Source organism: Oryctolagus cuniculus, chromosome 9 (assembly GCF_051225735.1).
Source record: "Oryctolagus cuniculus isolate XC-2025 breed Fujian yellow rabbit chromosome 9, ASM5122573v1, whole genome shotgun sequence".
NCBI lineage: Eukaryota > Metazoa > Chordata > Mammalia > Lagomorpha > Leporidae > Oryctolagus > Oryctolagus cuniculus.
Window position 1 is genome coordinate 13347501 of NC_142875.1, and position 24486 is coordinate 13371986.

Here is a 24486-nt window from a genome sequence, read left to right on the forward strand (position 1 = left end):
TGCTTTGTGCCCTTCCACATCTGCTTTGCCTTTCTGATGCTGGAAAGGGAAGACAGCAGGTACAACCCCTGGGGGGCCTTCACCGCCTTCCTCATGAACCTCAGCACCTGTCTGGATGTGATTCTCTACTACATTGTTTCAAAGCAGTTCCAGGCTCGGGTCATCAGTGTCATGCTGTACCGCAATTACCTTCGAAGCATGCGCAGGAAAAGTTTCCGAACTAGCAGTTTACGGTCACTAAGCAACATAAACAGCGAAATGATATGAGTGGCAGGAAGGGTTCTTTCCTTCAATCTCTTTAATTCACTTTACTGACTACTCTAGGGCCACTGGATATAGTATATACCAACTCCCTAGTCTACTAAAAAAATAAGTTTAAAAACTCCCTTGTGCCATCTTATTATTGTGGCCACATAACTACATACTCCAAGGATTCTAATAAATTTATTATTTTGTTTTTGAAACTGGTATAAAACATTTTCACAAAGTGTTGGGGGAATAATCAACCAATGTTTGATGTTTCACAGTGTTTCACAGTCAAGTCTTACCTGTGTAGATAATTGACTTAACTTTTTGGGTTTAATTCTATGTACGAATGACTCATGTATGTTAATCAAGTCAGTAGAGGGAAAAATCCAGCTACTGTGCAAAATGATTAGATTACACTGTTTTTCATCTAAATGAATGAAGTTCCCTCGTGTCTAATTTACACTCAGGATTGGGAGGCATAAATCCAGTATTTCATGTTCTAAATACCAAATATTCAGGATTCTTAAAAAACTCATTGCTGGTACCTGCTGCAAAACAAGTAAAGTTGATGACAGCAAGCAGCCAAGGGAAGGGGCTGGGAAATGACACCTCTATCAGCCCCCCCTTTCTGAATTTTCTTTTTTAGAACAGACTACGGCCATTCAACAAACACTTCCTGAGACCCCCCTGCACCAAACCCTATGTAAATCTGATGCTGGAAACCTACCCTGAGATCCTATTTTGCCCAGCAAACCAAGTCATCCTATGACATGACCTTTCTCTAATATCAATATTTGTTCTTCCTGTGTAATTAAATATTATACTGCAAAGGAGACTGATTCTTTTTCCAGGTTATATGTAAACTGTATAGACAGAACTGGTGAGGGACTCCGGATTCTTATCCTGGCCCTGCCATTAACTTCTAACAAAGTAACAAACCGAGCAACCTCTCCATCTAAAAGAAAAGGAATTGAACTACAACCTGAAAAACTCCTATTATTCTAAATGCTATGGAAATAAAATAAATGATTCCACTGTAACTTTCTCTCTGCTGAATTCACCTTTGTTGCTTTCAACAGAACTTGGAAGCAAACATCTGCATTGGTTAGAGATTTCTGGAGTTAACACAGGAAAATTCACAGCAGAGTTTCATCATAAAACAGCACTGTAGCACTAGACAATCCCATAAATGACCCACTCCAATTATTCTGTTGAAATTAAAAGAAACTGAGGTCCAAAGAGGTTCCGTGCCTAGTTCAGATGAAGAATCAAGTTTAGTTTTCCTTTCAGGTCAAACACCAATTTTTCAGGAACAGAAAGTAAACAGGCTGATGGATGTAAACACTGCTATGGCTTCATAACGCACAGTGGTCAAGGTGGTACTGAGATGCACTTTCTCAACAAAGAGAAAAACAAGATAAGATGCTTTAGTAAATATATTTAGAGAATAACTGTTTTCAAACTAACAGGAATAATTCATGTATTTTACATGGAGATTTATGGTATACACAGTAATTTAAAAAGTTTATGGAAAATGGAACTAAAAGGTACGTTTGGGGGCCAATGTTATTGCATAGTGGGTAAAGCCATCTCCTGGGATACTAACATCTCTTATGGGCAATGGTTCAAGTCCTGGCTGCTCCACCTCCAACCCAATTCCCTGCAAGTGGCCAGGGAAAAGCAGTGGAAGATGGCCCAAGTGTTTGGGTCCCTGTCACCCACGTGGGAGACCCAGATAAAGCTCCTGGCTCCTGGCAGAGCCCTGACCACTGGTGACCATCTCAGGAATGAACCAGAGGATGGAATATTTCCTCTCTGGAACTTGACTCTCAAATAAATACATCTTTATATATTAAAAAGGGTACATTTATCATTTATTTTAGTGCAAAAAAAGTCTGAATCATGCATTTCTTCATAATATACATTTCTATGAACTTTTGTTAAGACCCTTACAATGCATGGATTTCAAAATTTTTTGTCTCAAGATAAATTAATCATTTAATTCTGTTTTCCACAAACTTTTTTTATATTTATTTATTTATTTGAGAGGCAGAGTTACAGGGAGACAGAGGGAGAGAAAGAGAGGTGTCTTCCATCTGTTGGTTCACTTCCTACATGGCCACAATGGCTGGAGCTGGGCTAATCCAAAGCCAGGAGCCAGGAGCTTCTTTAAGGTCTTCAATGTGGGTACAAGGGCCCAAGGACTTGGGCCATCTTCCATTACTTTCCCAGGCCATTAGCAGGGAGCTGGATCAGAAGTGGAGCAGCTGGGACTCAAACTGGCACCCATGTGGGATGCCGGGACTACAAGCAGAGGCTCAACCTACTACTAGTGCCACAGCGCCAGCGCCTCCACAAACTTTTTAAAGCTCCCACATATACACAGTCATAGCCTACTCTCAACTATACAGATGAACTTATTCTTACATATTTTATTAAATGGCAAATTGTGTGCAACAACTTTTCTTAATAAGAAGAGTACAACAAAAGATTGTTAAACCAGACCTTCAAAGTAAAAATTTATGTCACAGTTCTCACAGTAAAATTATAGATAACCTGAAAGTTTTATTAAAAATTTAGTATTAAATGAGAGATATTTTAATATGATTGATAAAAATTCAAAATTCTGCTGTATTCTCTGGAGGGGGGCATTGATTCTGGAAAACAATATAATATTCACACATAAATAACAAAAAATAATAGTTTATATATAAGGACAAGTATGTGATGGACATGGGTTACTGGAGTACCTAACATATATATAGCTTTTAATAATACAGCTATCTTTACATTCAAACCCTAATGGTTATATTTTCTGAATTTAAATAATGGCAGTGACTTATCTTAGGTTCTACCCAAAGCATTAGGAAAAAATGCACAAGTCTACATATGGTCCAATGACCTTACCTTACAGTCTGACTGGGCCTACATTATAATCAAGGTTATCCCTTCAATACTACTAAGTATAAAGCAATGTGTACATAATATAAAACTTGGTTCCCCCTCCAAGAGGGAGGCACAGAAGGCACATGTAATAATAAAGACAGTGCAATTAACAATACCAATAAAGATATTAATAAACTTGCTTAACACACATAAAAGGATCACCAATCCTGCTGAAGCACAAGAGGAAGCAGAAAACACCCAAGCAGGGACAAGAATGCTGAGAAACCCGAAAGACTGGATGACGATTAGACTCCCAGGGCTTGAAGAGAAAGAAGAAAACCAACATACTCAGGGGAAGGCAGCGGCACTACTGCACCAGTCTTAGCGTAACTGAGCTCACTTACTTCACTGCCCCTTGACCCTCATTTGACATGTAGGGGTCATCTACAAAATCAACTCAGGAAATGAAACTTGCCCAAGTGAAAGGTAACTTGCCCACGATTTCACACAACTAGCAGGTGGCAAGGCTGGATTCTCCAATCTGGTCTATCTGGTGGCAAAGTCAATGCCATTCCTAAAATTCCAAAGTGCTTAAGTCATCTTGCAGCCATCAAACAAATGCCACTAGGTAGGCAGCAGAAGTCTGACCTTTATTTCAAAGGAAATGAAGATTTAAAGGTCTTTAGTAAGCAGGACTGGCGTCATCAAGCCTGTACCTTAGGAAAATAACATCTGACAGCATTGTATGGGACACTTGGAAATTTATAGGAAGACTAGTTAGAGATTTACTGCAAACATTTAGCAAAGAAAAAAAATCAGAGTTTAGACTGGGGTAATAACAGAAGTGAAGAAGAGGGAATGAAGGAATCATTACTTAGGACTTCGAATTAACAAGGCTAAGTGTCCTGCACCATTGACAAGAGAAGGGAAAGCTTTCCAGCTTGGATGACTAAGTATATGGAAATGCCCCTAACTAAAATATGTAGGACAGAGGGAGGAGGGGTGAGGGGAGAACAGCAGAGGGGAGACCACAACACACAAAAGCTTCTGCATTCTCTTTAGGTCACTAGAAAAGAAGACATTGTTTTTAGAAGTCAGGAAGAGTGAAGACTCCAGATGATCAGGAGAGTAATATGGGCTGGAAGTGGAGAGCTTGGAAATAAACAACAGATGTGAACTGTATTTGAATTCATGGCAGTGGACAAAACGGTTCCAAGACACGGCTGGGTGTAAGCTTGAGAGCAGCAGACAGGAACCAAGGACAAAAACAACCGAGAGAGAGAGATGCTTTTGGACTCAAGGGAGCAGGCAGTTTCCCGAGATGAGGAAAGGGAAAAAGCATTTAATATGCCACGGAAAGATCACATATGGTGACACACAGCTTTAGAAATTAGGTGCTTCCTAGTGACCTTTACAAGAGAAGTTTTAATACTGGTGAGGTGAAGAAGGGGTGCAATAAATAGAAAGTGAAGAATGGTTAAAAAAAAAAAAAAGAATGTTGATAAATTTGGCAATAATGGGAAAAAAAGATAATTAAATGCTACATGAAAAATACTGCAAAATGGAAAGCCTGGTGTTTAAAAGTAACCTCTCTTTCTTGAGCTTCTGAAGCTTTGCAATTATCGAAAAAAATTATGTATTTTACATATCTAGAGTTTATTTATGGAAGTAATGATTTATATTCCAAGAAGTCTTTGTTTGAGAAAGTCTCAAGATCTTAAAAACTCATTATTATCATATTCTGTGACTTGCAAAGGAAGAGAAATACATTCTCACTCAGAAGCCGGCTGAATTATCATTCATACTGGTTTTCAAAGGAAATACTGTAAGTTTTGAATTTATGCAAGTTTCCGACTCCTATTACAAACTGAGATTTAAATAGGGAAATAATTCCCTCTCTCAAGTAAAAACACTCCCACCAAATTCAAACATGAATTAGTCCTCTTTTTACATACCAGCTAACAGGATTCCATAACGAAGTAAATTAATATGAAGGCTTTACTGCCATTCTGCTCTGTGTGCAGTAGGAAAAATATCAGACATCAGATAAGGGGTAATGTAAATAGGCATGAAAAGCTATGGTGCTCACTCATCCCCCAGACTTACTCAGACACAAACACATGACACACACGTGGGCTTCTAACACGCAGCAGGCCTCACAGAGAACCAAAATGGACTGTCCTGGCTGAAAAATGTTTCAGGAAAATCTGATGATTTTAACAAGGCAGCTGCTTTTCTGAATTGCCATCACTCTCAACGACTACGCTCTTCCACACTCGCAGAAGAGTCAAACTTCACCATCTAATGAGGAGCCCAACAAAAACTGCATGACAACTGTGACACAGACTTTATCACTTTCATTCAAATAACATGTGCAATCATACATTATTAAACAGCTAATGACTGACATTCACGGACATTCATGCCAATTGTGATCTGGTAAATCCCATGAGGGATGACGACACTGTAAATCCTGTCAATATAAGTGTGAAAGCTAATAGAAAACTAGCTATTTTTATTTCTATTTGTTTATTTATTTGAAAGGCAGGCAGACGGGGAGCTCCTACCTGCTGGTTTATTCCTCAAACAGAGGAATATATTCCAACAATATATTCCCAACAGACAGGACTGGGTCAAGGCCAGAAGCTGGGAACTCAATCCAGATCTCCCCTATGAGCAGCAGAGACGCAACTACCTGCACATCACCTGAGCAACAGGGTGCACGTCAGCGGGAAGCTGGAGCAGGGAGCAGGGCTAGGACTGAAATCCAGGCACTCTCATACAGCTTAAGTACTAGGCCAAATACCCACCCCGGATTTACACTAAATAGATTTCTAAACGAGGGAGTCAAAGTAAATTTGAATCAATATAAATATAACAGCCTAATAGTTTTCAAAAACATAAATTTAAAATTTTTAAAAAGCTGTATTTCACACAGAATTTTAAATATCCAGGATCCATATTTCATACTGTCTCATTCTCCAACCATGGTCTCACACACTTAATCCAGAGATGCTTTAAGACCATTTATATGTGCTAACAACAGGCTGGCAACAAAGTATAACCTCCACACTGGCTATATTTTATCTTTGATGGAGGCAGAGAAACAGCATCAGTTTACAAAAAACTAATTCTTGGGGCAGGCCTTCGGCTTAGCTGTTAAGACACAGGCTGAGGTGCCTGCATGCTTTAATAGAGTGCCTGGTTTTGACACCTACCTCCACTCCTGACTCCAGCTTCCTGCCAGTGCAGACCCTGAGAGGCAGCAGTGACAAGTGACTGGGTTCCTGGCACCCACAGGGGAGACCCGGATTGAGTTCCTGGATGCCAGCTTCTATCCCAGCCACCAAGGAACCATTCACTGGGGAAGGAACTCTGTCTCTGCCTCTCTGACTTTCTGTCTTTCAAATAAATAAAATTTTTAAAGAAATAATAAAAAAAAGTTTAAAAATTCTTCAGAAACTTAATTTCCAGCAAACTTACTTTGATCCCTAATTTATATTTTTGTATTTAATTCATAAAATTACAAGGTCAAGATTTTACTATTAACACAATATGAATTCCATCTTCATAACTTAAATAAGAAATTCATTAAAATCTCTCTAAAACATAGGATAGCAAAGCTGACAAAAGAAGAGCCAATGCAAAGTCAATCGTTTCAAGAACATAATGAGAATGTTAAGCATACACTGGATTTTTCTGCACATAAAATCGATTTACTATATTTAAACTTTTAAAAACATTGTTTTACCAACTTTAATATACAATAATGCTTTTGATTAGACTTGAGTTCTGAATTAAATCAATCTTTAAGACTACTTACAATCCAGAAGGCAAATTACTGGCTGCAGTAATACCAAATGAAAACTGCATAGCTTCCACAAGAATAAAATCAAACAAGGCTGACAAAACCCAGGAACCCAGCAAAAAGGACTGAAAGACAAAACAGGGAAAAATTACTGAAATGAAATGCCTAAAAGTAAACTAATGTTTAATTAGTTAGTGCCAGCCCAGGTATACAGGATGACTCTTCAAAAAGTTCTTGCAATTTATATACAATGAAAAAACTGCAGATGGGTTTAAAATTTTTTTTCCGCCAAAATAAATTTTAATTCTATTTTTCATTGAAGTACCCTCATGTATATATTTTTAAAAAGTTATTTTATTAGGACAGACTTTTCAAAAGTAGGAAATAAAACCATTCTGTCCAAATGCATTACTTTCTGTAATTACTCCATATGTTAAAGAAATGGAATTATGGCAAGACATATTCTTAACAAGTAACGAACAAACCATGAAGCAAAATAAGTGAACAGAATTTCATTAAAGTCAAAGTTCTAATTAAACTTTTACTAATTACTCATACTTAATATTATCAATTATTATTATTATGTTATTATGCTAATATTAAATTTTAAAATTTTGATTAATATCTATGTGCCAAATTAGATAACTGCAAACAATAAGTAAGTTTAACAAAATAAAACTTATGTAAAAATTAAGAGAAAAAAATCAATTTTTTCTATTAACCTAAATAGCAAAGGCAAAATACAAAAAAAAAAAAAAAAACTTACAGCAAATTTTCTGCTTCCATATCTTCTTTCAAATATCCTAAAATTATAAATAAGCAGACTACTGCAGAAAGTATCTTTCAGATCAAGGCAAATTATTCTTCCACAAATCAATCTCCAAATCTAGGTCAGAAAATTAAAAAGAACAATTAATAACTAAGAGTAAGATCTGCTCAGGTTGCTTCCCTAGCAAATTTACCATGCTTACTTTATACTGGTTATCTTTTTTTAAAGATTTATTTATTTATTTGAGAGGCAGAGTTACAGAGAGAGGGAGAAACAGAAAGAGACGTCTTCCATCTGTTGTTGGTTCACTCCCCAAATGGCCACAAAAGCCAGAGCTGGGCCAATCTGAAGCCAGGAGCCAGGAGCTTCTTCTGGGTCTCCCACCTGGGTGCAGGGGCCAAGTACTTGGGCCATCCTCCACTGCTTTCCCAGGCCACAGCAGAGAGCTGGAAGGAAGAGGAGCAGCCAGGACACAAACTGGTGCCCATATAGGATGCAGGCACAGCAGGCAGAAGTTTGATCTACTCTGCCACAGCGCCAGCTCATATACCACTTATTTTTTTATACTCTAAGCAAAATCATGAAGAGTAGATAAAGGAAAAACTAAATATATGTGTTCTCTAAGACTTGAGCTTAAAGGATACTTAAAGGTTTTTCACTTACTATAAGATGCATTCTCATTAAGACAATAGAAAATATCCCATAAAAATCTTAGGGTTGTGTTTGGCAAAATTTCTAAAATTACATACATGAGGGGCTGGCACTATGGCATAGCGGGTAAAGCTGCTACCTGCAGTGCCAGCATCCCATATGGGAACCAGTTCGAGTCCTGGCTGCTCCACTTCTGATCCAGCTCTCTGCTATGGCATGGGAAAGCAGTAGAACATATGGCCAAAGTTCTTGGACCCCTGAACCCACGTGAGAGACCTGGAAGAAGCTCCAAGCTCCTGGATTTGGATTGGCCCACCTTTGGCTTTTGAGGCCATCTGGGGAGTAAATCAGCAGATGGAAGACTTTGCCTCTGCCTCTGTAACTCTGCCTTCCAAATAAATAAATAAATCTTCAAAAAAATTACATACATGAGCTGGGATGAAAGCGTAACAAATGCTACTGAATAAAACTAACTGAAAGACAATTTAAATATGAATTTAAAAATACACAAGAAATACACAGTTCTGAGCTTAATTTTAACAATCAAACAACTTCACAGCAACTATGTATGAGGCAGTGTTTGGAAACTACTACTAAATATCACTATGTTGTACTATTTTATCCAACTTCTGGTTTAGGAAATAAAGAAGAAAAAGCTACTCACAAGCTTATTCTGAGTCTGCTTAAATGTTTTCCAGGTTATTCTTTTTTCCAAGATTTACTTGTTTAATTGAAAGGCAGAGCATCAGAGAAAGATGGAGAACAGAGAAAGCTTCCCTCTGCTAGTTCACTCCCCAAATGCCTACAACAGCCAGTGCTGAGCCAGACAGAAGACATTAGCCAGGAACTCTGACCCAGTCGCCCAGATGGGTGACAAAGGGCCCCAGCTCTTGGGCCACCACCCACTGCCTTCTCAGGCACATTTGCAGAAGCTGGATAGGAAGTTGCGCAGGCGAGACAAATCGGCACTCCAATATGGAATGCTGGTGTTCCAAAGCGGTGGTTCAATCTGCTGCTCCACACGGTGAGCACCGTTTCCCAGATTGTTAAAACATAATCCAATGATGACCCACAAAATACAGATCTCACTTCCCCTTCACAGGAAAGTGATGAGGCTGGTAAAACAAATATTCACCCTGTCTTTTCTTTGTATTTTCACTGGGGTAAAATAGACATAAAATTTACTATTTTAATTAGTTTTAAAGTAGACAACCCAGTAGTATTAAGAAAAATCACAATGTTGTACAAGCATCACTGCTATCCATTACCAGAATTTTTTCATCATTCCAGAGACTTCATACCTGCTAAATAAACACTAACTCCCTATTCTGTCTCCCCTGGACCGCTAGGTAACACTATTCTACTTAATGTGTCTATGAATCTGTCTACTCTGGATACCTCCTATAAGTGGAGTCACACAATATTTGTCCTTTTATTCTGGCTTATTTCACTTTGCACAATGTTTTCAAGGTTCATGTTGAAATATGTATCAGAACCTCGGCCCCTTTTGTGACTGAATAATACTCCATCGTATGTATGGACCACACTGGGTTCTCCCATTCACCCATTCATGGAACTGTGGGTTACTTGCACCTCCTGGCCATTATGAATAATCCTGCAATGAACATCAGTAATACTAATCCTGTCTTAAGTTAAGGAAAATGGGGGCTGGCACTGTGGTGTAGCAGGTAAAGCCACCACCTGCAGTGCTGGCATCCCATATGGGTGTCAGTTCAAGCCCCAGCTGCTTCACTTCCAATCCAGCTCTCTGTTATGGCCTGGGAAAGCAGTGGAAGCTGGCCGAAGTCCTTGGGCCCCTGCACCCATGTGGGAGACCGGAAAGAGTCAGGCTCCTGGCTTTGGACTGGCCCAGGTCCAGCCATTGTGGGCCATTTGAGGAGTGAACCAGTGGAAGACCTCTCTCTCTCTCTCTCTCTGCATTCTGCCTTTCAAATAAATAAAAAAAATCTTAAAAAAAAAAAGATAAGGAAAAACAGCACAGAAAAAGTATTTTACTGGTATAAAGTCAGACAACCAGTATCAACAGAAGAACAAACACAAATGAGAAAACTGACTACAGCATTCACGTGTGTCTACTCCAAGCAAGGAGCCGGGCAGAGGGTCTGTTATCAGTGTACTCCAGAATGAAAGGGTGCTCCAGTATATGTTTCAGGCTTGGCCAGCAGAGTTCACTCCACCTGCCAACACAACTGTATCGGGGGAGCCTGCTTGCAAGCCTGGGATAAGGCCACAGCTGGGTTTAAGGAAAAAAGAAACCACGATCAGGTAGAAATCACTATCATGTCACACAGGAGGTACCTCCAAGCCAAGCCTCTTTAGTCCCTCACATTGAAACTTTAAGTCAGACAGGCTACCTTCTAAGTCATGAGAGCACTTCAGAAACTGTCAAGTGCTTTACAAATGTGAGATAACGACTGTCATCTTTGTAGAACACCAGGAAAGGCAGCTGAACATCCTCTGCCGACAGTTACTATTATCAGGAAGGAGCTCAAGGCAGGCCCTAAGAGCCTCTGGGGATATGGGAATTAGACTTGGCAATAATTAAAATGTAACAAAATGTGTTAACAGAACCCCACTGGGTTTCCTGTTTGCTTCTTTGTCTCTTCAGTTCCTGACAAATTAACTTGTGTTTTATATATATGCTCAAGAACATGAAAACTTGAGAGCTTGAAAGAAAAACTATTGGGTACTATTGCAAAACTGGTCCCTTAAGATCTACTACTAGCTGACACTCAACAAAGACATCAAAAACTGAGGATCGGATCTCTGCCTTAACTCCAAACTCTGGGAAACTCGGAACCTACAGAACAAAGCCTTTCATGAGCTTGCCCTCCTGGAAGCATCCACTCTACACTGGTCTAAGTCCCAAACCATGCCTCCTACACATCTCCCAAGGGGCTGAAGTTCATATTGCTTCCAGAAGTAAAATGCCCTTCGTTCTCTTCACTGGTAATCAACAGTCATCCATTCTTTGAGATCAAACTGAGAACTCACATCCCTAAGGCTTTCCAGGGCCACATCACCCTGCGCTGGTCCCCATTCAGTTGCCTGGAGATTTAATATACAACATGTCTCGCAGCATCATGTGTGCGTGTAACGTGTGTGCGTGTTATTCTCCCAAGGCAGAACTGAAACGCCTCCTACCTCTGCAGCAGCTCTTACAAATGCACACTGGGAACCCCCTTCCAGCCTCCAGCAGGAAGGTGTGGTTATTCACACTCTTGGACAGAAAGAGATTGGTCCTCTTCCATTTAGGCAGCTCACCACAGATGCCCAGGCTATGCTGAGCCAAATAAGCTAAATCAACCCAGAAAATAGGAAGGCGCCCACCCAGGGCCAGAGGCCACTGCAGTCCCTTATACCAGCAACCCACAGGGCTTAATGGTAGCCTTACACTGGAATCCCCTGGGGATCATTTTAAAGAGTGAATCAATGGGGGCTGGCATTGTGATGCAGTGGGTTAAGCTGCCAGGCACAATGCCAGTATCCCATAAGAGAGCCAGCTTAAGTCCTGGCTGCTCCACTTCCAATCCAGCTTCCTGACAATGTACCCAGAAAAGCAATGAAAGATGGTCCATGTGCTTGGGCCTCTGCACCCTTGTGGGAGACCCAAATGGATTTCCAGGCTCTGGCTTTGGTCTAACCCAGCCCAGCCATTGTGGCCATCGGGGGAGTGAACCAGCAGATGGAAGACCTCTTTCTGTGTCTCCTTCTCTCTCTATAGCTCTGCCTTTCAAAGAAATAATAAATAAAACTTTAAAAAAGGGGGGGGAAGGGGTGGGATGGGGTGGGGACCAGCATTGTGGCATAGTAGGTAAAGCTGCCACCTGCAACACTGGCATCCCATATGGGCACTGGTTCATGCCTCAGCTGCTCCACTTCCAGTTCAGCTCCCTGCTAATGGCCTGGTATAGCAGTAGAAGATAGCAAAAGTGCTTGGGCCTCTGCTACCCACATGGGAGACCCAGATGAAGCTCCAGCTCTTGGCTTCAGTGCTGGCCTTTGCAGCCACCTGGGGAGTGAACCAGTAGATGGAAGATTCTCTCTCTCTTTCTCTCTCTCTCTCTCTCTCATTCTGTAACTCTTTCAAAATAAATACTCTTTAAAAACAACAAAAAACGAGTGTGCCAATGTCCAGGCCCTACCACCAGACTCTGACTTGGGTGGTCCTACATGAGATCCTGGGAGTGTATATATATATGTGTGTGTGTATTCACACACACACACAGATACATGTGGGTATGTCAATAAAGCTCACAGGAAATAGAAGTATTCTGGTGCAAAAAGTTTTTGAAGTCACATGTATTGAAATATATGAATTCTTTTCTGTTTACATTAAAAATTTTTTAAGGAATTCATATGTATATAAAATACATATACACACATATCTATCTTTTCTTTTTAATGTTTTTCCAGGTGATTATACATGCTGCTAGGGTTGAGAGCCATTGAATTAGAGAAACTGAGTAACACAGAAGCTACACTGTAATTCTGACAGCAGTAATATGAATAAAGAACTGATAGACCTTCACAGGGACCAGTCTGAGCAATGGCATTAATCATATCATTATGAAGAAAGATGTTAGTGCCCAAAAAAAAGGATTTTTGGAAAGATTTATTTATTTATTTGAAAGAGTTAGAGAGAGAGAGAGGGAGGGAGAGACAAAGAGAGAGATCTTCCATCCATTGGTTCACTCCCCAAATGGCTGCAATGGCCGAAGCTGTGCCCATCCAAAGCCAGGAGCCTGCAGCTTCTTCCAGGTCTCCCACATGGGTGCAGGGGCCCAAGGATTTGGGCGATCCTCCACTGATTTCCCAGACCTATTAGCAGGGAGCCCAGATCGGAAGTGGAGCAGCACGGACTTGAACTGGCTTCACCCACTATGCCACAGCATCAACACACTTAACATGCTAGTCAAGTGCTGGGCACAGAAAGGGCGGCAGGTTACACACCAGAGTGCGCAAGGAACACCCCAACCAGCACACGCGTTGTCAGCGAGATCCAGCACCAGCACTGCCAGTGAGGTTCACAGCCACAGTCTCTCTTCCCCACAGCAAAAACTCAAAAGAAAAAAAAAAAAGTCCTACCTGGTTTACCACCACTCTAAAAATAATCATAAATTCAAATATCTTACAGCTGAAAGACTTTAGATCATCTAATCAAATATTCAAACTGAGACAAGCTTTTGGAAAGGTTAACTATGCATGTTGATCCTAAAAAAAGACTTAACATTATTTAAAAACTCCCTTGAAATTACAAATTTTATTTCCATGAGTAAAAAGCTAAAGGGAAACAGGTGTGCCTGGTCGAAGGCCATACTGCAATTGCTTCCTTACAATCTGCCTGGCTAAAAATACCACTAAATATACCTGGAAATTTTACTTAGTGGCAAAGAGTACTTCTTACAAAATCAGGGGCTTTGCAAGACTCAGCTACGGCCAGAAGAAAAGGGCAAATATAGAAAAACCTCTGCCTCTCTCCCAAGAGGCCAAGGAAGCGGCACTCACCTGGAAGTCGTTCTTGACTGCATGGAGGTCATAGACAAAGAACTTCTGACAGTGAGGCAGCAGCAGAGCCAGCAGAAGGGACAGGGCGCTGGGGACCAGCAAAAGGCTCTTCGACAGAGGCGCCTTGTCTGCAGGGAAAAAGAAACTCTTCAGATGGCTGCTACCAGATGTTAAGCACCTCATGGGTGAAAAGCAAGAGAATTCACTTCTTGTGCATCAGAACACAGACAAAGTCCAGAAATTTACTAACGTGTCTTCAAAACATCCACCTGCAGAAGTAACAGAGCAAAGGACACTGGGAACAGCCTGACGCACTGCTGGGGCTTCACTCCCAATTGGCTCTTAGAGGAGACCAAATCAAGTTCACAGCCAGTAACTTCCACAAGACAGTTGCTCCAATGGCTCCATTAGTTAGCTCCTGAGCATGCATGAGATCCACATACATAAATATGCTTTAAAACCCTTTTAGGGAGGCCGGCGCCACGGCTCACTAGGCTAATCCTCTGCCTTGCGGCGCCGGCACACAGGTTCTAGTCCCGGTCGGGGCGCCGGATTCTGTCCCGGTTGCCCCTCTTCCAGGCCAGCTCTCTGCTGTGGCCAGGGAGTGCAGTGGAGGATGGCCCAAGTGCTTGGGCCCTGCACCCCATGGGAGACCAGGAGAAGCACCTGGCTCCTGCCATCGGATCAGCGCGGTGCGCCGGCCGCGGCGGCCATTGGAGGGTGAACCAACGGCAAAGGAAGACCTTTCTCTCTGTCTCTCTCTCTCACTGTCCACTCTGCCTGTTAAAAAAACAAAAAATCAAAAAACACATACACACACAAAAAAAACCCTTTAGGGGTTGAAAGTGTCAACAGCATGGCCTGCAGCAGCCTCTTGAGACTTCCCCCATGACCGTGAACTGGAGTCCAAGTCGGTCTCCACGAATGCCTATGTGACATCTGCCTAGTACCCAAAGCAGCTACATGCTTCTTGCTCCCTCATCTAATCATTCCTTCCCACAGAAGGTCAACACAATGATGCAGTCAAGGATATTTGGAATATTTTAGGGAACAGCATAAAACTCTCTCCACTCTTAATGTAAGCCTAAAAGAAGCAAATTACGTTTTACTTCAGTTCTTCACTTAAAAAAAAAAAAAAAAGATTCATTTCATTTATCGGAAAGAGAGACAGAGAGAGGGAGTGAGGAGATCTTCCCTCTGCTGGTTCACACCCCTAATGGCCATAATGACCAGGGCTGGGCCAGCCTGAAGTCAGGAACCTGGAACCCATTCAGGTCTCCCACATGGGTGGCAGGGACCCAGGTCCTTGAGCCATCATCTGTTGCTTTCCCAGCCATATTAACAGGAAGCTGGATCAGAAGCAGAACAGCTGGGACTCAAGCTGGTGCTCCCATAGGGAACAAACTCACTGCACCACAATGCACCCCTGCTTTCAGGTTTTCACTTTTTTCCCAACAACAGAATGTCATCTTGTCCCCACCCAGGGACATTTCCTATTGTGTGACATGTGGGTGGCCTCTCCTTTCCCTCCTGAGCTACCCTTCTCTCAGACACTGAAAGCAAGCCCCGAAACTCCTCAATGGGTGAACCCGCGGACAGGACAGGCAGGCGCCGCGAGGAGGGAGGGCCTGGGCCTGCGGAACTGGCTCTGCACCCTACTGTTGCCTGTCCATGGACACTGTGTCTCACCTCTCTGAGCCTCATCCACTGCATCTGATTAATACTCCTATGCACGGATTTCAAAATTACTTTATACCAAAATAAACTTATTTTTTCATTCCATTGTCCATGAACTATTTGATGCACCCTGGTATCTAACGCTCAAAGCTGCTCTGAGGGTGAATTGAGGGGTACAGAGCACAGGGCCCAGCTCATGCATGGGACCCAGAAAGTGGAGCCCACTGCAGTGCATGCAATCCTGGGAGCAACCGCTTTGCAGAATGGCCCAGTAATGCTCATGGTGCCAAAAGATCAGCTCTGCGAACCCAGCTCTGGGAAGCCACCAGTACGCTTGGTCCCGAAGGCCAACTGAAATGTATGGGACATTTAGGCTTTTGAAGCTTAATCTAAAACCTAAACCCTGCCTTTTTTTCCTTCTCATCCTCCTATTATGAAAATTTTTATACCCAGAGAAAAGTATGGTTTTAACTCCATTGGTGACCCTTGCCTGTTCCACTGGGGGTTACGTAATGGTGATTCTGATCACTCCATCATTACTTTCATGTCTGCTAAGCTGACATTCCGCATCTGAAAAAGCTCTTGTGTTTATTCTCCTCTTATTTGGGTGCCAGTCTGTCCTTATGGCCTTTTCCTATTCAGTGTATTACAACCAGTTACATTCTTTTAATGATTGTATTTATTTATTAATTTAATGTATTTTTAATGATTGTATTTATTTATTGTATTATTAATTTACTTAATGGTTTTATTTATTAATTGTTACAGACAGAGAGGGAGAGACAGAAAGGTCTTCCATCTGCTGGTTCACTCCCCAAATGGCTGCAATGGCTGGAGCTGGGCTGATCTGAAGCCAGGAGCCAAGAGCTTCTTCTGGGTCTCCCACATGGGTGCAGGGGCCCAAGCACTTGGGTCATCTTCCACTACCTTCCTAGGCTATAAGCAGAGAGCTGGATCAGAAGAGAAGCAGCCATGACAGGAACCAGTGCCCATATGGGATGTTGGTGCCGCAGGTGGAGTATCAGCCTACTACGCCACAGCACCAGACTCTCCCCACCCCCGCCTCCCCCTGGCTTTTATTTTAGGTGTTCCAACCATCCTAGCGAGAGCCCTTTAACCAGCTCCGTGGCCCTCCATGACCCTGCTCTGTCACCCCACTCACTCATCCTTTCTAAACACCTCCCTGGCTCACATGGGCTCTCCATGCCCCACCTAGCATTGTTCACAGGAGCCCAGTTAGGGAACAATCTTTAGAAACCAAATCTGGGCACCAGATGTGTGATTCTGGGTGTCACTGCTTCTCAGCTCTTATATTTTTGAAATCATGACTCATAGTGATATTTCCAATTCAAATTCAACAACTGAACATTACAGGGATTTTTCTTAAGCTCTCTGTATTTTTTTCTTTTCTCCCTTAAGTATTGATAGTTATATATTTATTTTATCCTATAATCTGCAAGATAGCTTTAACTATTACAATATTAATATCATTACACAAACTCTTTAATATATCTTTGAGGGGCTGGCATTGTGGCATAGTGGGTAAAGCCATCACCTGCAGTGCCAGTATTCCCATATGGGTGCTCCATACGGCTGCTCCGCTTCTGATTCAGCTCTCTGCAATGGTTTGGGAAAGCAGTAGAAAATAGCCCAAGTGCTTGGGCCCCTGCAACCAATGTGGGAGACCCAGAAGAAGCTCTTGGCTCCTGGCTTCAGATCAGCCCAGCTCCAGCCATTGCAGCCATTTGGGGAGTGATATATATATATATATATATATATATATATACACACACACACACACACACAAAATTATACACATATACCTCTTTGAATATATATATTTGAATATATATATAACATATATATATATATTTGAGGGTTTTTTGTTTGTTTGTTCTTAGAATATAGCCTCTGAGGATGGACACAGTTATAGGCTCTAAAAATACTTGAAATAATTCTTTTCTCTGTGTAGTAATGATACACAGACCTATTTCTCTTTACATTAAATATCAGAGTTTGCTTTTCCTCCTATTTGAATTGAACTCTTTGAATATATAAAATGCTTTCGTTGTTCAAAAACCAAATTTATGGATGGGCATGATGGTGAAGGGAATTAAGCCACTGCTTGCAACACCCACATCCCAAATCAGAGTGTCTAGCTCAGGTATTGGCTACTCTGCTTCCAATCTAGCGCCCTGCTAATGCACCTGAGCAGCAGATGATGGCTCAAGTTCTTGGGTCCCTGCCACCCATGTAGGAGACCTGGATGAAGTTCCTGGATCCTGTCTTCAGCTTGGCCCAGCCCTAACTGTTGCAGGAATTTGGAGAGTGAACCAGTGAATGGAAGATCTTTCTTTCTCTCTGTCTCTGTCTACCTGTCTCTGTGTCACTCTGCCTTTTGAATAAATCTTTTAAAGAAAAAAAACAACCAAAATTATGAAGAACAACAGCTCTCATCCCTTCTACCCCTTCCCCCAACTCTACTCCCATATATACATTCGCTTCTGTTAGCTTCTACTAATGGTTTTTTAAAAAATAACACACAAAAGTCAATACACATATAAATACATATGCAGACATATTACAAATACACACACACACATGTAGGCAGTTCCTCATTTCTGGACAGCTCTGACATGAAGGATTTCAGTTACCACTAGTTAGTTACATAACAGCAGTCTCCTGATTACATGGTGAAATTTCACTTATCACAGTAATACAAACTGTGAATAACTGCATAAAAGACATAAATCACTATGTAAATAAGACACGCATGAGGCTCAGTGACCAATCATGTCACTTCAAAGTGTGTCCGTGACTGGTCACTGGGAAGCTGTCATTCAACTCATGAAGTTAGCAAAGCATGACACTGTGTTGCCTCCTTGTCTGTTAGTAATAAGCCCACATGACATCTTAGGAAAACAGATCGCAGAAAGAGGAACTAGCCAACAAAGATAAATCCAGCAAAGAACTGAAAATTATTAGCACTATAAGTGAAATGTGAATCAAATGTAAAGAGGTTATTGAATAAAGAGTGGGCTACAGGAAAGCCGACACTGTTGCCATCACAGACACCCTAAACGAGCAGCCAGAGAAACTCCGTGAAGGTGAACTTAGAGACAGATGGGATGTGTGCTTGCGGCAAGCAGAGTACTGGCCCCCAAAGATGGCCACATCCTAATTCTTAGGACCTGTAACAACATTAGGTTATGGTGGGGTGGGGAGGTGGCTTAAAGCCACAGGGGGATTAAGGTTGCAGGTGTCCGTAAGATGGGAAGCTTACTCAGGTGAGTTCAACGTAAGCACAAGGTCTCTATAAGTGAAAGGGGAGCAGGAGCGTTCCAGAGTGATGCTGTGTAACAAGGCGTCCTCCAGTCTTTGCTGGCTTTGAACATAGAGTTTGGCCATGAGCCAAAAAAAAAAGTATGGGCAGCCTCAAAAAGCTAAAAGCACAGGCAGCAGACCCCTCCTGAGAGCCTGCAGCGGAAGCACAGCTGGGCCGGCCCCTGGGTTTCACCGGGGAGCTGCTTCTGGCTCTGGCCCCCAACTGTGAGGTGTCAGCATGCACCAGTGTGCGCTGTTTCAAACCACCAAGCCCAGATGCCCTGCTACAGCAGCAACAGGAGAGCGACACAGCAGTTGTGATGAAAACGGTCAGGAGATCCTGGAGGGCGTGACACTGGCAAAAACCTTCCCATTAAGGAAACTCGCAGAAATACTTCATGACCTTGAAAGCAGGGAGAAGAAAATACTGAACACACAGAAAGGTGGACGGCAAGTCTCAAGATGTGAAAAGCATACTCCCTAAGTCATACAGCAAGGTGGCGGCAAATACCATTCATATGCCCACTGGTAAGTCCTTTTACAAAGAGACAAAAAACTTAATTCTCAACGTCTCTAATGGTTTTTTAATAAATTACTGTGAACTGTTTGTTTTTTTCAATTCCCCATATTTCTGAGTTTTTAATGTTTTGACAAAATATTAGACTTTTTAAAAATTTGTATTTATTTTCATTTAATTTGAAAAGCAGAAAGCTGGACGAAAGGTCCTCCCTCCACTGGTTCAATCTCCAAATGCCCACAAAAGCCAGGTTTGGGCCAGGCCAAAGCCAGGAGCTGGGAACTGACTCCAGGTCTCACACATGGGCAGAAGGAGCCCACATACCTGAGCCATCACTGCTGCCTCCCGAGGTGTGGACAGAGGGAAGGAGATGAGAAATGAGCGACCAAGAGGCAGCTGAAGCACTGCACCAAATGCCTGCCCCACTTCAACGGAAATTTTAAAGGTCACAGAACAGTCCAAATTTCCTCCTTTGATTATTAAAATTATAATTAAAATGATTAAGTATTATTAAGATGATTATTAAAGTAACTAGCTTGCGCATCTGTATGGACTATATGTGCATGTGTGTTATGTGTGTTATGTGTGTACTCTTCTTCCCTAAACCCTGCGTCCATGTTACACTTATCTGTAACCTCCGCAGCAAACAGCAACTCTGGAAGTTGGGCTCCCCAGCACCCCCCACCCCAGTCGGGGCCTGTCTGCCTTCTCAGTTCCCCACACGAACTCCCGTGGCTCTGTTCTATGGATCCTTTGCTGCAACCACACTGCCCAGCTCAACACCTCCAGAATGCACTGGTTGCTATTTCAGTGCTTTTGGGAAAAACGCTTCCCAGCCTTCAGATCCCAAATACTGTCCATGCCTTCCCAGCATGGCTGCCCCCCATCTCGGTCTCCAGGAACCTGCTCAGTGCAACTGCAGTTCCACCTTCCTCCCTCAGCCTGAGAGCCACCTGGGCCCCCAGGGCCCCCTGCGCTGCACCAACAGTTCTGCTTCTGCACAGTTTTGCTTCCTAACTGCACACAAGATCCCAGAGGCGAGGCCATACACCTTACTCTTCTCTGTGCCCACCGTAAAGCCGAGTACAGCCCCTGACAAGTGAAATGTGTGGGTTAGCAACGCGCAAGACCACAGAGAGTGTCGCGGATGGGAACCGTCTCACATTCTGGGAGGGACGCTGTAATCTTACTCATAAGAAATTCCCTGACAGTGAATTTAACAGTTACAGTTGATATTGTGGTTACTGCACTTGAGTTGAAGCGCATAAAAATAGCCCAACTATTTCCCCTCTGGTAAGGTCCTGCAAACACCTAATTTGAAACCACTGCATATTCTTTGCTTTCGTGGCCAAAACCTGGTCAAGGCTCCGTGGAATCTAACATCTAGCAGAACTCCGCACTGGCGTGTGCCTCAAAAGTACAGACAGGACAGCACCACAGCTGGGAGACTGAGCTAAATCCTATTGCAGGCAATGGAAACCTCTGCTTTCCCTACCTGGCAACCCTGGCTGCCTTCAGTAAGCCGGCTTTCCACGGCCTTACCTCCTCTCCCCTTCTCGCCTCAAACCTCCCCACTTCACACTCTCAACCTGGCTTGACCGTCAGCCAGACAAATAAATTAGTGACTTGCTTTGGTATATGCAATCATTTCCTAAATATTAGTAAGTTCCTACTAAACACCACATGTTTTTCTAGACCCTAAGACAAAAAAAAAACAAAGTAGATATACCCATCAGGTGTTCTAGAAAAATCAAGCAGCATAAAGCCATTGGCTGTGCTATCCACCAGGTATTTCCTGGTCCTGCGCCAGCCCCTGTTCACACCCAGGTGAAGTCAGGTATGGCAATGTAACTCGCTCTGGCCACTCCAGCACATATTTTACGAGCCAGCGAATCACTCCTGCTCTTTCCCTCTACAGTTCAGCCAGGTTCCAGTGCTGAGGACAATGGAAGTAGTGACCTCCAGGGTAACTCGCAGTGGGGGAGGGCGGGGGAGAGCATCAGAGAGAGGTCCCATGCCCCGGAGGTTCTGGAGCTGTTTGCTACTGCAGCACAGCCCAGCCTACGCGGTTACAGGGTGAGACAGTGCTGGTGGGGAAAGGGTGCGGTATGCTCCACAGTGTGGCTAGGGAAGGCCCTTCTAAAAGGTGACATCTGAGCAAAGACCGGAGTAGCAGGCCTTGCAGAAGTCCAGGGGAAGAGCATTCCTGGCAGGAAAGAAAAAAAAAATGCTGTAAGAAAGGAACATGCTCATTAGGATAAAGAAGCCACAAGGCTGCCATTGCTACTGAAGCAGGACGAGCACGCGGCAGACAGGTAGTGTGCAAGGTCAAAGAAAGGAAGGAGCCAATGGACAGCCCTGTAAGCCATTATAAAGACTTTAATTCCTCTGATGCTGACAGAATGGTTTTACGGGGCTTAGGTAGAGGGAAACAATCAAACACATTTTTAATTAAACTTTCATTAAGAGGCAGAGAGAAAGAAACACAGAGAAAGACAGCTCTCACTCGCTGGTTCACACCCCAAATGACCACAATGGCCAGGACCAGGCCAGCCTGAAGCTGGGAGCTGGGGACTCAAGCCAAGTCTTCCACCTGGGTGTCAGGAGCCCAGTGATGACCTGAGTCATCACCACAGTCTCCCAGCATCATCACCACAGTTTCCCGGCATTCCCAGGAACAGGAAGCTGGAACCAGGAGTCCAACACAGGTGCCATGTGATGTGGGAAGAAGGCACAAGGATCACTGAATGTCTGCAGTAGGCATGCTTTAAAATGATGCTCTGACTGCTAAATTGAGGTAAGGTTTCAGAAAGACAAGGGCAGAAGAGGAGAGCTCAGTTGGGAGGCTACTCTGATAGTCCAGGTAAGAGAAAGCAGTGGCTAAACCAGGGACACTACTTAGGAGGCTGCTGTAATTTAAGCAAGAAAGGATGATGGCTTCAACCAGGGCGGGTTAGGTGCTGGCAGGGGGCAGGACTGGGATATATTCTGAAAGAACAGCATGCAGGGTGTGCTGACTGAATGGGTATAAAGTGTGAGCGAATGGAGAAGTCCAGAAGGCTGCCAGGGTTCTGTTCTGAGTCACTGCTGGAACGGGGCCAGCTCCTGAGAGCCTTGTGAGTTGCTGAGGTGTTGGCTGTAGTACCCCTACCTACAAAATCTGGGCGCAGCTCACAAAACGCTCTCCAACCCTCACCCGCCAGGGCGCTACCCCCTGCACCAGTGCCAGTCACAGTGACAGTCCCGAAGGAGACAGAGGGAATCAGCACAGTGCCTGCCTGCTGTGACCTACACATGTGCTCGGCCCAGACACTCATGCTACCTTAACAGCCAGTTCCATCAACAGTGGTGCACCAACTATGGTTCACGCCAACTGGAAGAGAGGCATTGTTTCTGCTGTCCCCGAAAAGAAGCAGCACCAACTGTCATCCTAAGATGGCATCGACTGCAAGACACACTCAGCTGTAGAAACTTTAAAATGTGAGGGGAAAAATGTGTTTCAGAATCGAGGAGACATGTCAGTGTACTGTCCATCTCCCCCACCTTCAGCCCCCACTAGAATACAGGCTGCTGGGGGCAGCAGCACTGTGTGGTGTGTTCACTGAGGGGGAGTCCCTCAAGCCTGCCACAGGCCCTGGCTCAGAAAAGCGTCGGCAAATGTGTGCTGAACAATGGGCAACAGGTGCTCAACCACTGGTGCGAGCAACCCAAGTGCCCACGGACAGCCACAAGAGGAAACACACAAGCAGAACGCGGCATGTACAGACAACGGAATTTAATTCTGACTTAAAAAGGAAGGAAATCCTACCACACGCCACAGCTTGGACAAACTCAGAGGATGTTACATCAAGGGAAATAAGCCAGAAGCAAATAGACAAGCACTGTCTGATCTCCTTACGGGAGGCCCCCCTCCTGCCCCGCGCAGTGAAATGCACAGAGGTGGGATGGTGGCTTCCAGCCAGGGGCAGCGGAAAGGGGAGTTACTAACTAATGGGTGGAGTTTCAGTTCTGCAGGATAAAAAGAGCTCTAGATATTGGCTGTGCACTGATACGGATGTGCTGAATTCTACTACCAAACTGTCACATTAAAGCCAGCTAACATAGTCAATTTTATGTCATGTGTATCTTATCACAACTGAAAACTAAAATTAAAAATAAATACTGAATTAATAACTGATCTTTGCTATACAGACATTTTAATTCTACCCAGGACTAAACAAACCCCTAAAAATATGGATCTGATAACTATACCATTAAATCTGCTTCTTAAAGCAAGCAAACTCTTGATCCCCAAAACCTATATGGAAAGCAATAAAATAAGATACAAGTACCCAAGTTAACTGGACAGCATTATTACAGACAGCCAGATTCACTCATCAACTCAAGATGTATGCATTTTACTATATGAAAATATTTTGTCCAAAAGAAAGTCTAATGTGATGGATGTCCTTGTAAGAAGATGAGGGCCGATGTTGTGGCCCAGTGGGTGAGGCTGCCATTTGCCACTCCACCTGCAGTGCCAGCTGTGCTTCCAATCCAGCTTCCTGCGAAGGCCTGGGAAGGCAATGCAGGGTGCCCCAAGTGCTTGCATCCCTGCCACTCCATGGAAATCAGGACGGAGTTCCCGGCTCCTGGCTCGCCAGGCCCAGTCCTTGCTATTGTGGCATTTGGGGAGTAAACCAGCAGGTTGAAGATCTCTCTCCTCACCACTCGGCCTTTCAAATAAATAAATAAATCTTTAAAAAAGAAGAGGCCAAGGAGGGAGGCCTCAGGAAAATCCAGACATGCCGGCACCTGGATCCTTGGCCTTCCAGCCTCCAGAACCGGGAGAAAACAAACTCCCAAGATATAAGACATCCCATCTATGGCATCTTGTGATGGCGGCCCAGACTTACTAGAACAATCAAGTAGGATACAGAAGACCTGAAAAGCAAGATCAACAAATCTGACCTGATAAATATAAAATACTCCATCTAGGGGGCTGGTTTTATAGCACAGTGGGTTAAAGCTCCAGCCTGCAGTGCCAGCATCCCCTATAGGCACCTGTTCAAGTCCTGGCTGCTCCACTTCTAATCC

The 24486-nt window shown here is 43.3% G+C and overlaps 2 protein-coding genes and 1 long non-coding RNA gene across 9 annotated transcripts in view; 2 read left to right on the forward strand and 1 right to left on the reverse strand.

Annotated features, from left to right (window-relative positions):
* GPR18 (G protein-coupled receptor 18) overlaps positions 1–2840 on the forward strand; it is a 5942-nt gene extending 3102 nt beyond the window's left edge. The window contains exon 2 of the mRNA XM_008260138.5: positions 1–2840. This exon is cut by the window's left edge and continues 763 nt beyond it. Within this exon, the coding sequence (XP_008258360.3) occupies positions 1–267 (267 nt within the window). The 3' untranslated portion in view covers positions 268–2840.
* UBAC2 (UBA domain containing 2) overlaps positions 1–24486 on the reverse strand; it is a 191713-nt gene that overhangs the window by 142761 nt on the left and 24466 nt on the right. For 5 of the 6 annotated variants that reach the window (XR_016212718.1, XR_016212719.1, XM_008260139.5 and 2 more), the window contains exons 2-4: positions 13893–14020; positions 7710–7829; positions 6959–7068 (exon numbers count right to left, since the gene is read on the reverse strand). Coding sequence is in view for 2 of the 6 variants with exons in the window: in XM_008260139.5 (XP_008258361.3) it covers positions 6959–7068; positions 7710–7829; positions 13893–14020 (358 nt within the window). In the remaining 4 variants the exon portion in view is untranslated. Of the gene's footprint in view, positions 1–6958; positions 7069–7709; positions 7830–13892; positions 14021–24486 lie in introns of those variants that run through there. The other variant, XM_089303478.1, reaches the window with a different exon arrangement.
* On the forward strand, positions 19034–19910 carry LOC138843760 (uncharacterized). Of its 2 annotated transcripts, none has more exons than XR_016212722.1 (2): positions 19034–19421; positions 19598–19910. It is a non-coding gene; the product is annotated as an uncharacterized LOC138843760 (long non-coding RNA). The 2 variants fall into 2 exon arrangements; XR_011378723.2 differs by having other exon boundaries at positions 19041–19421; positions 19601–19910.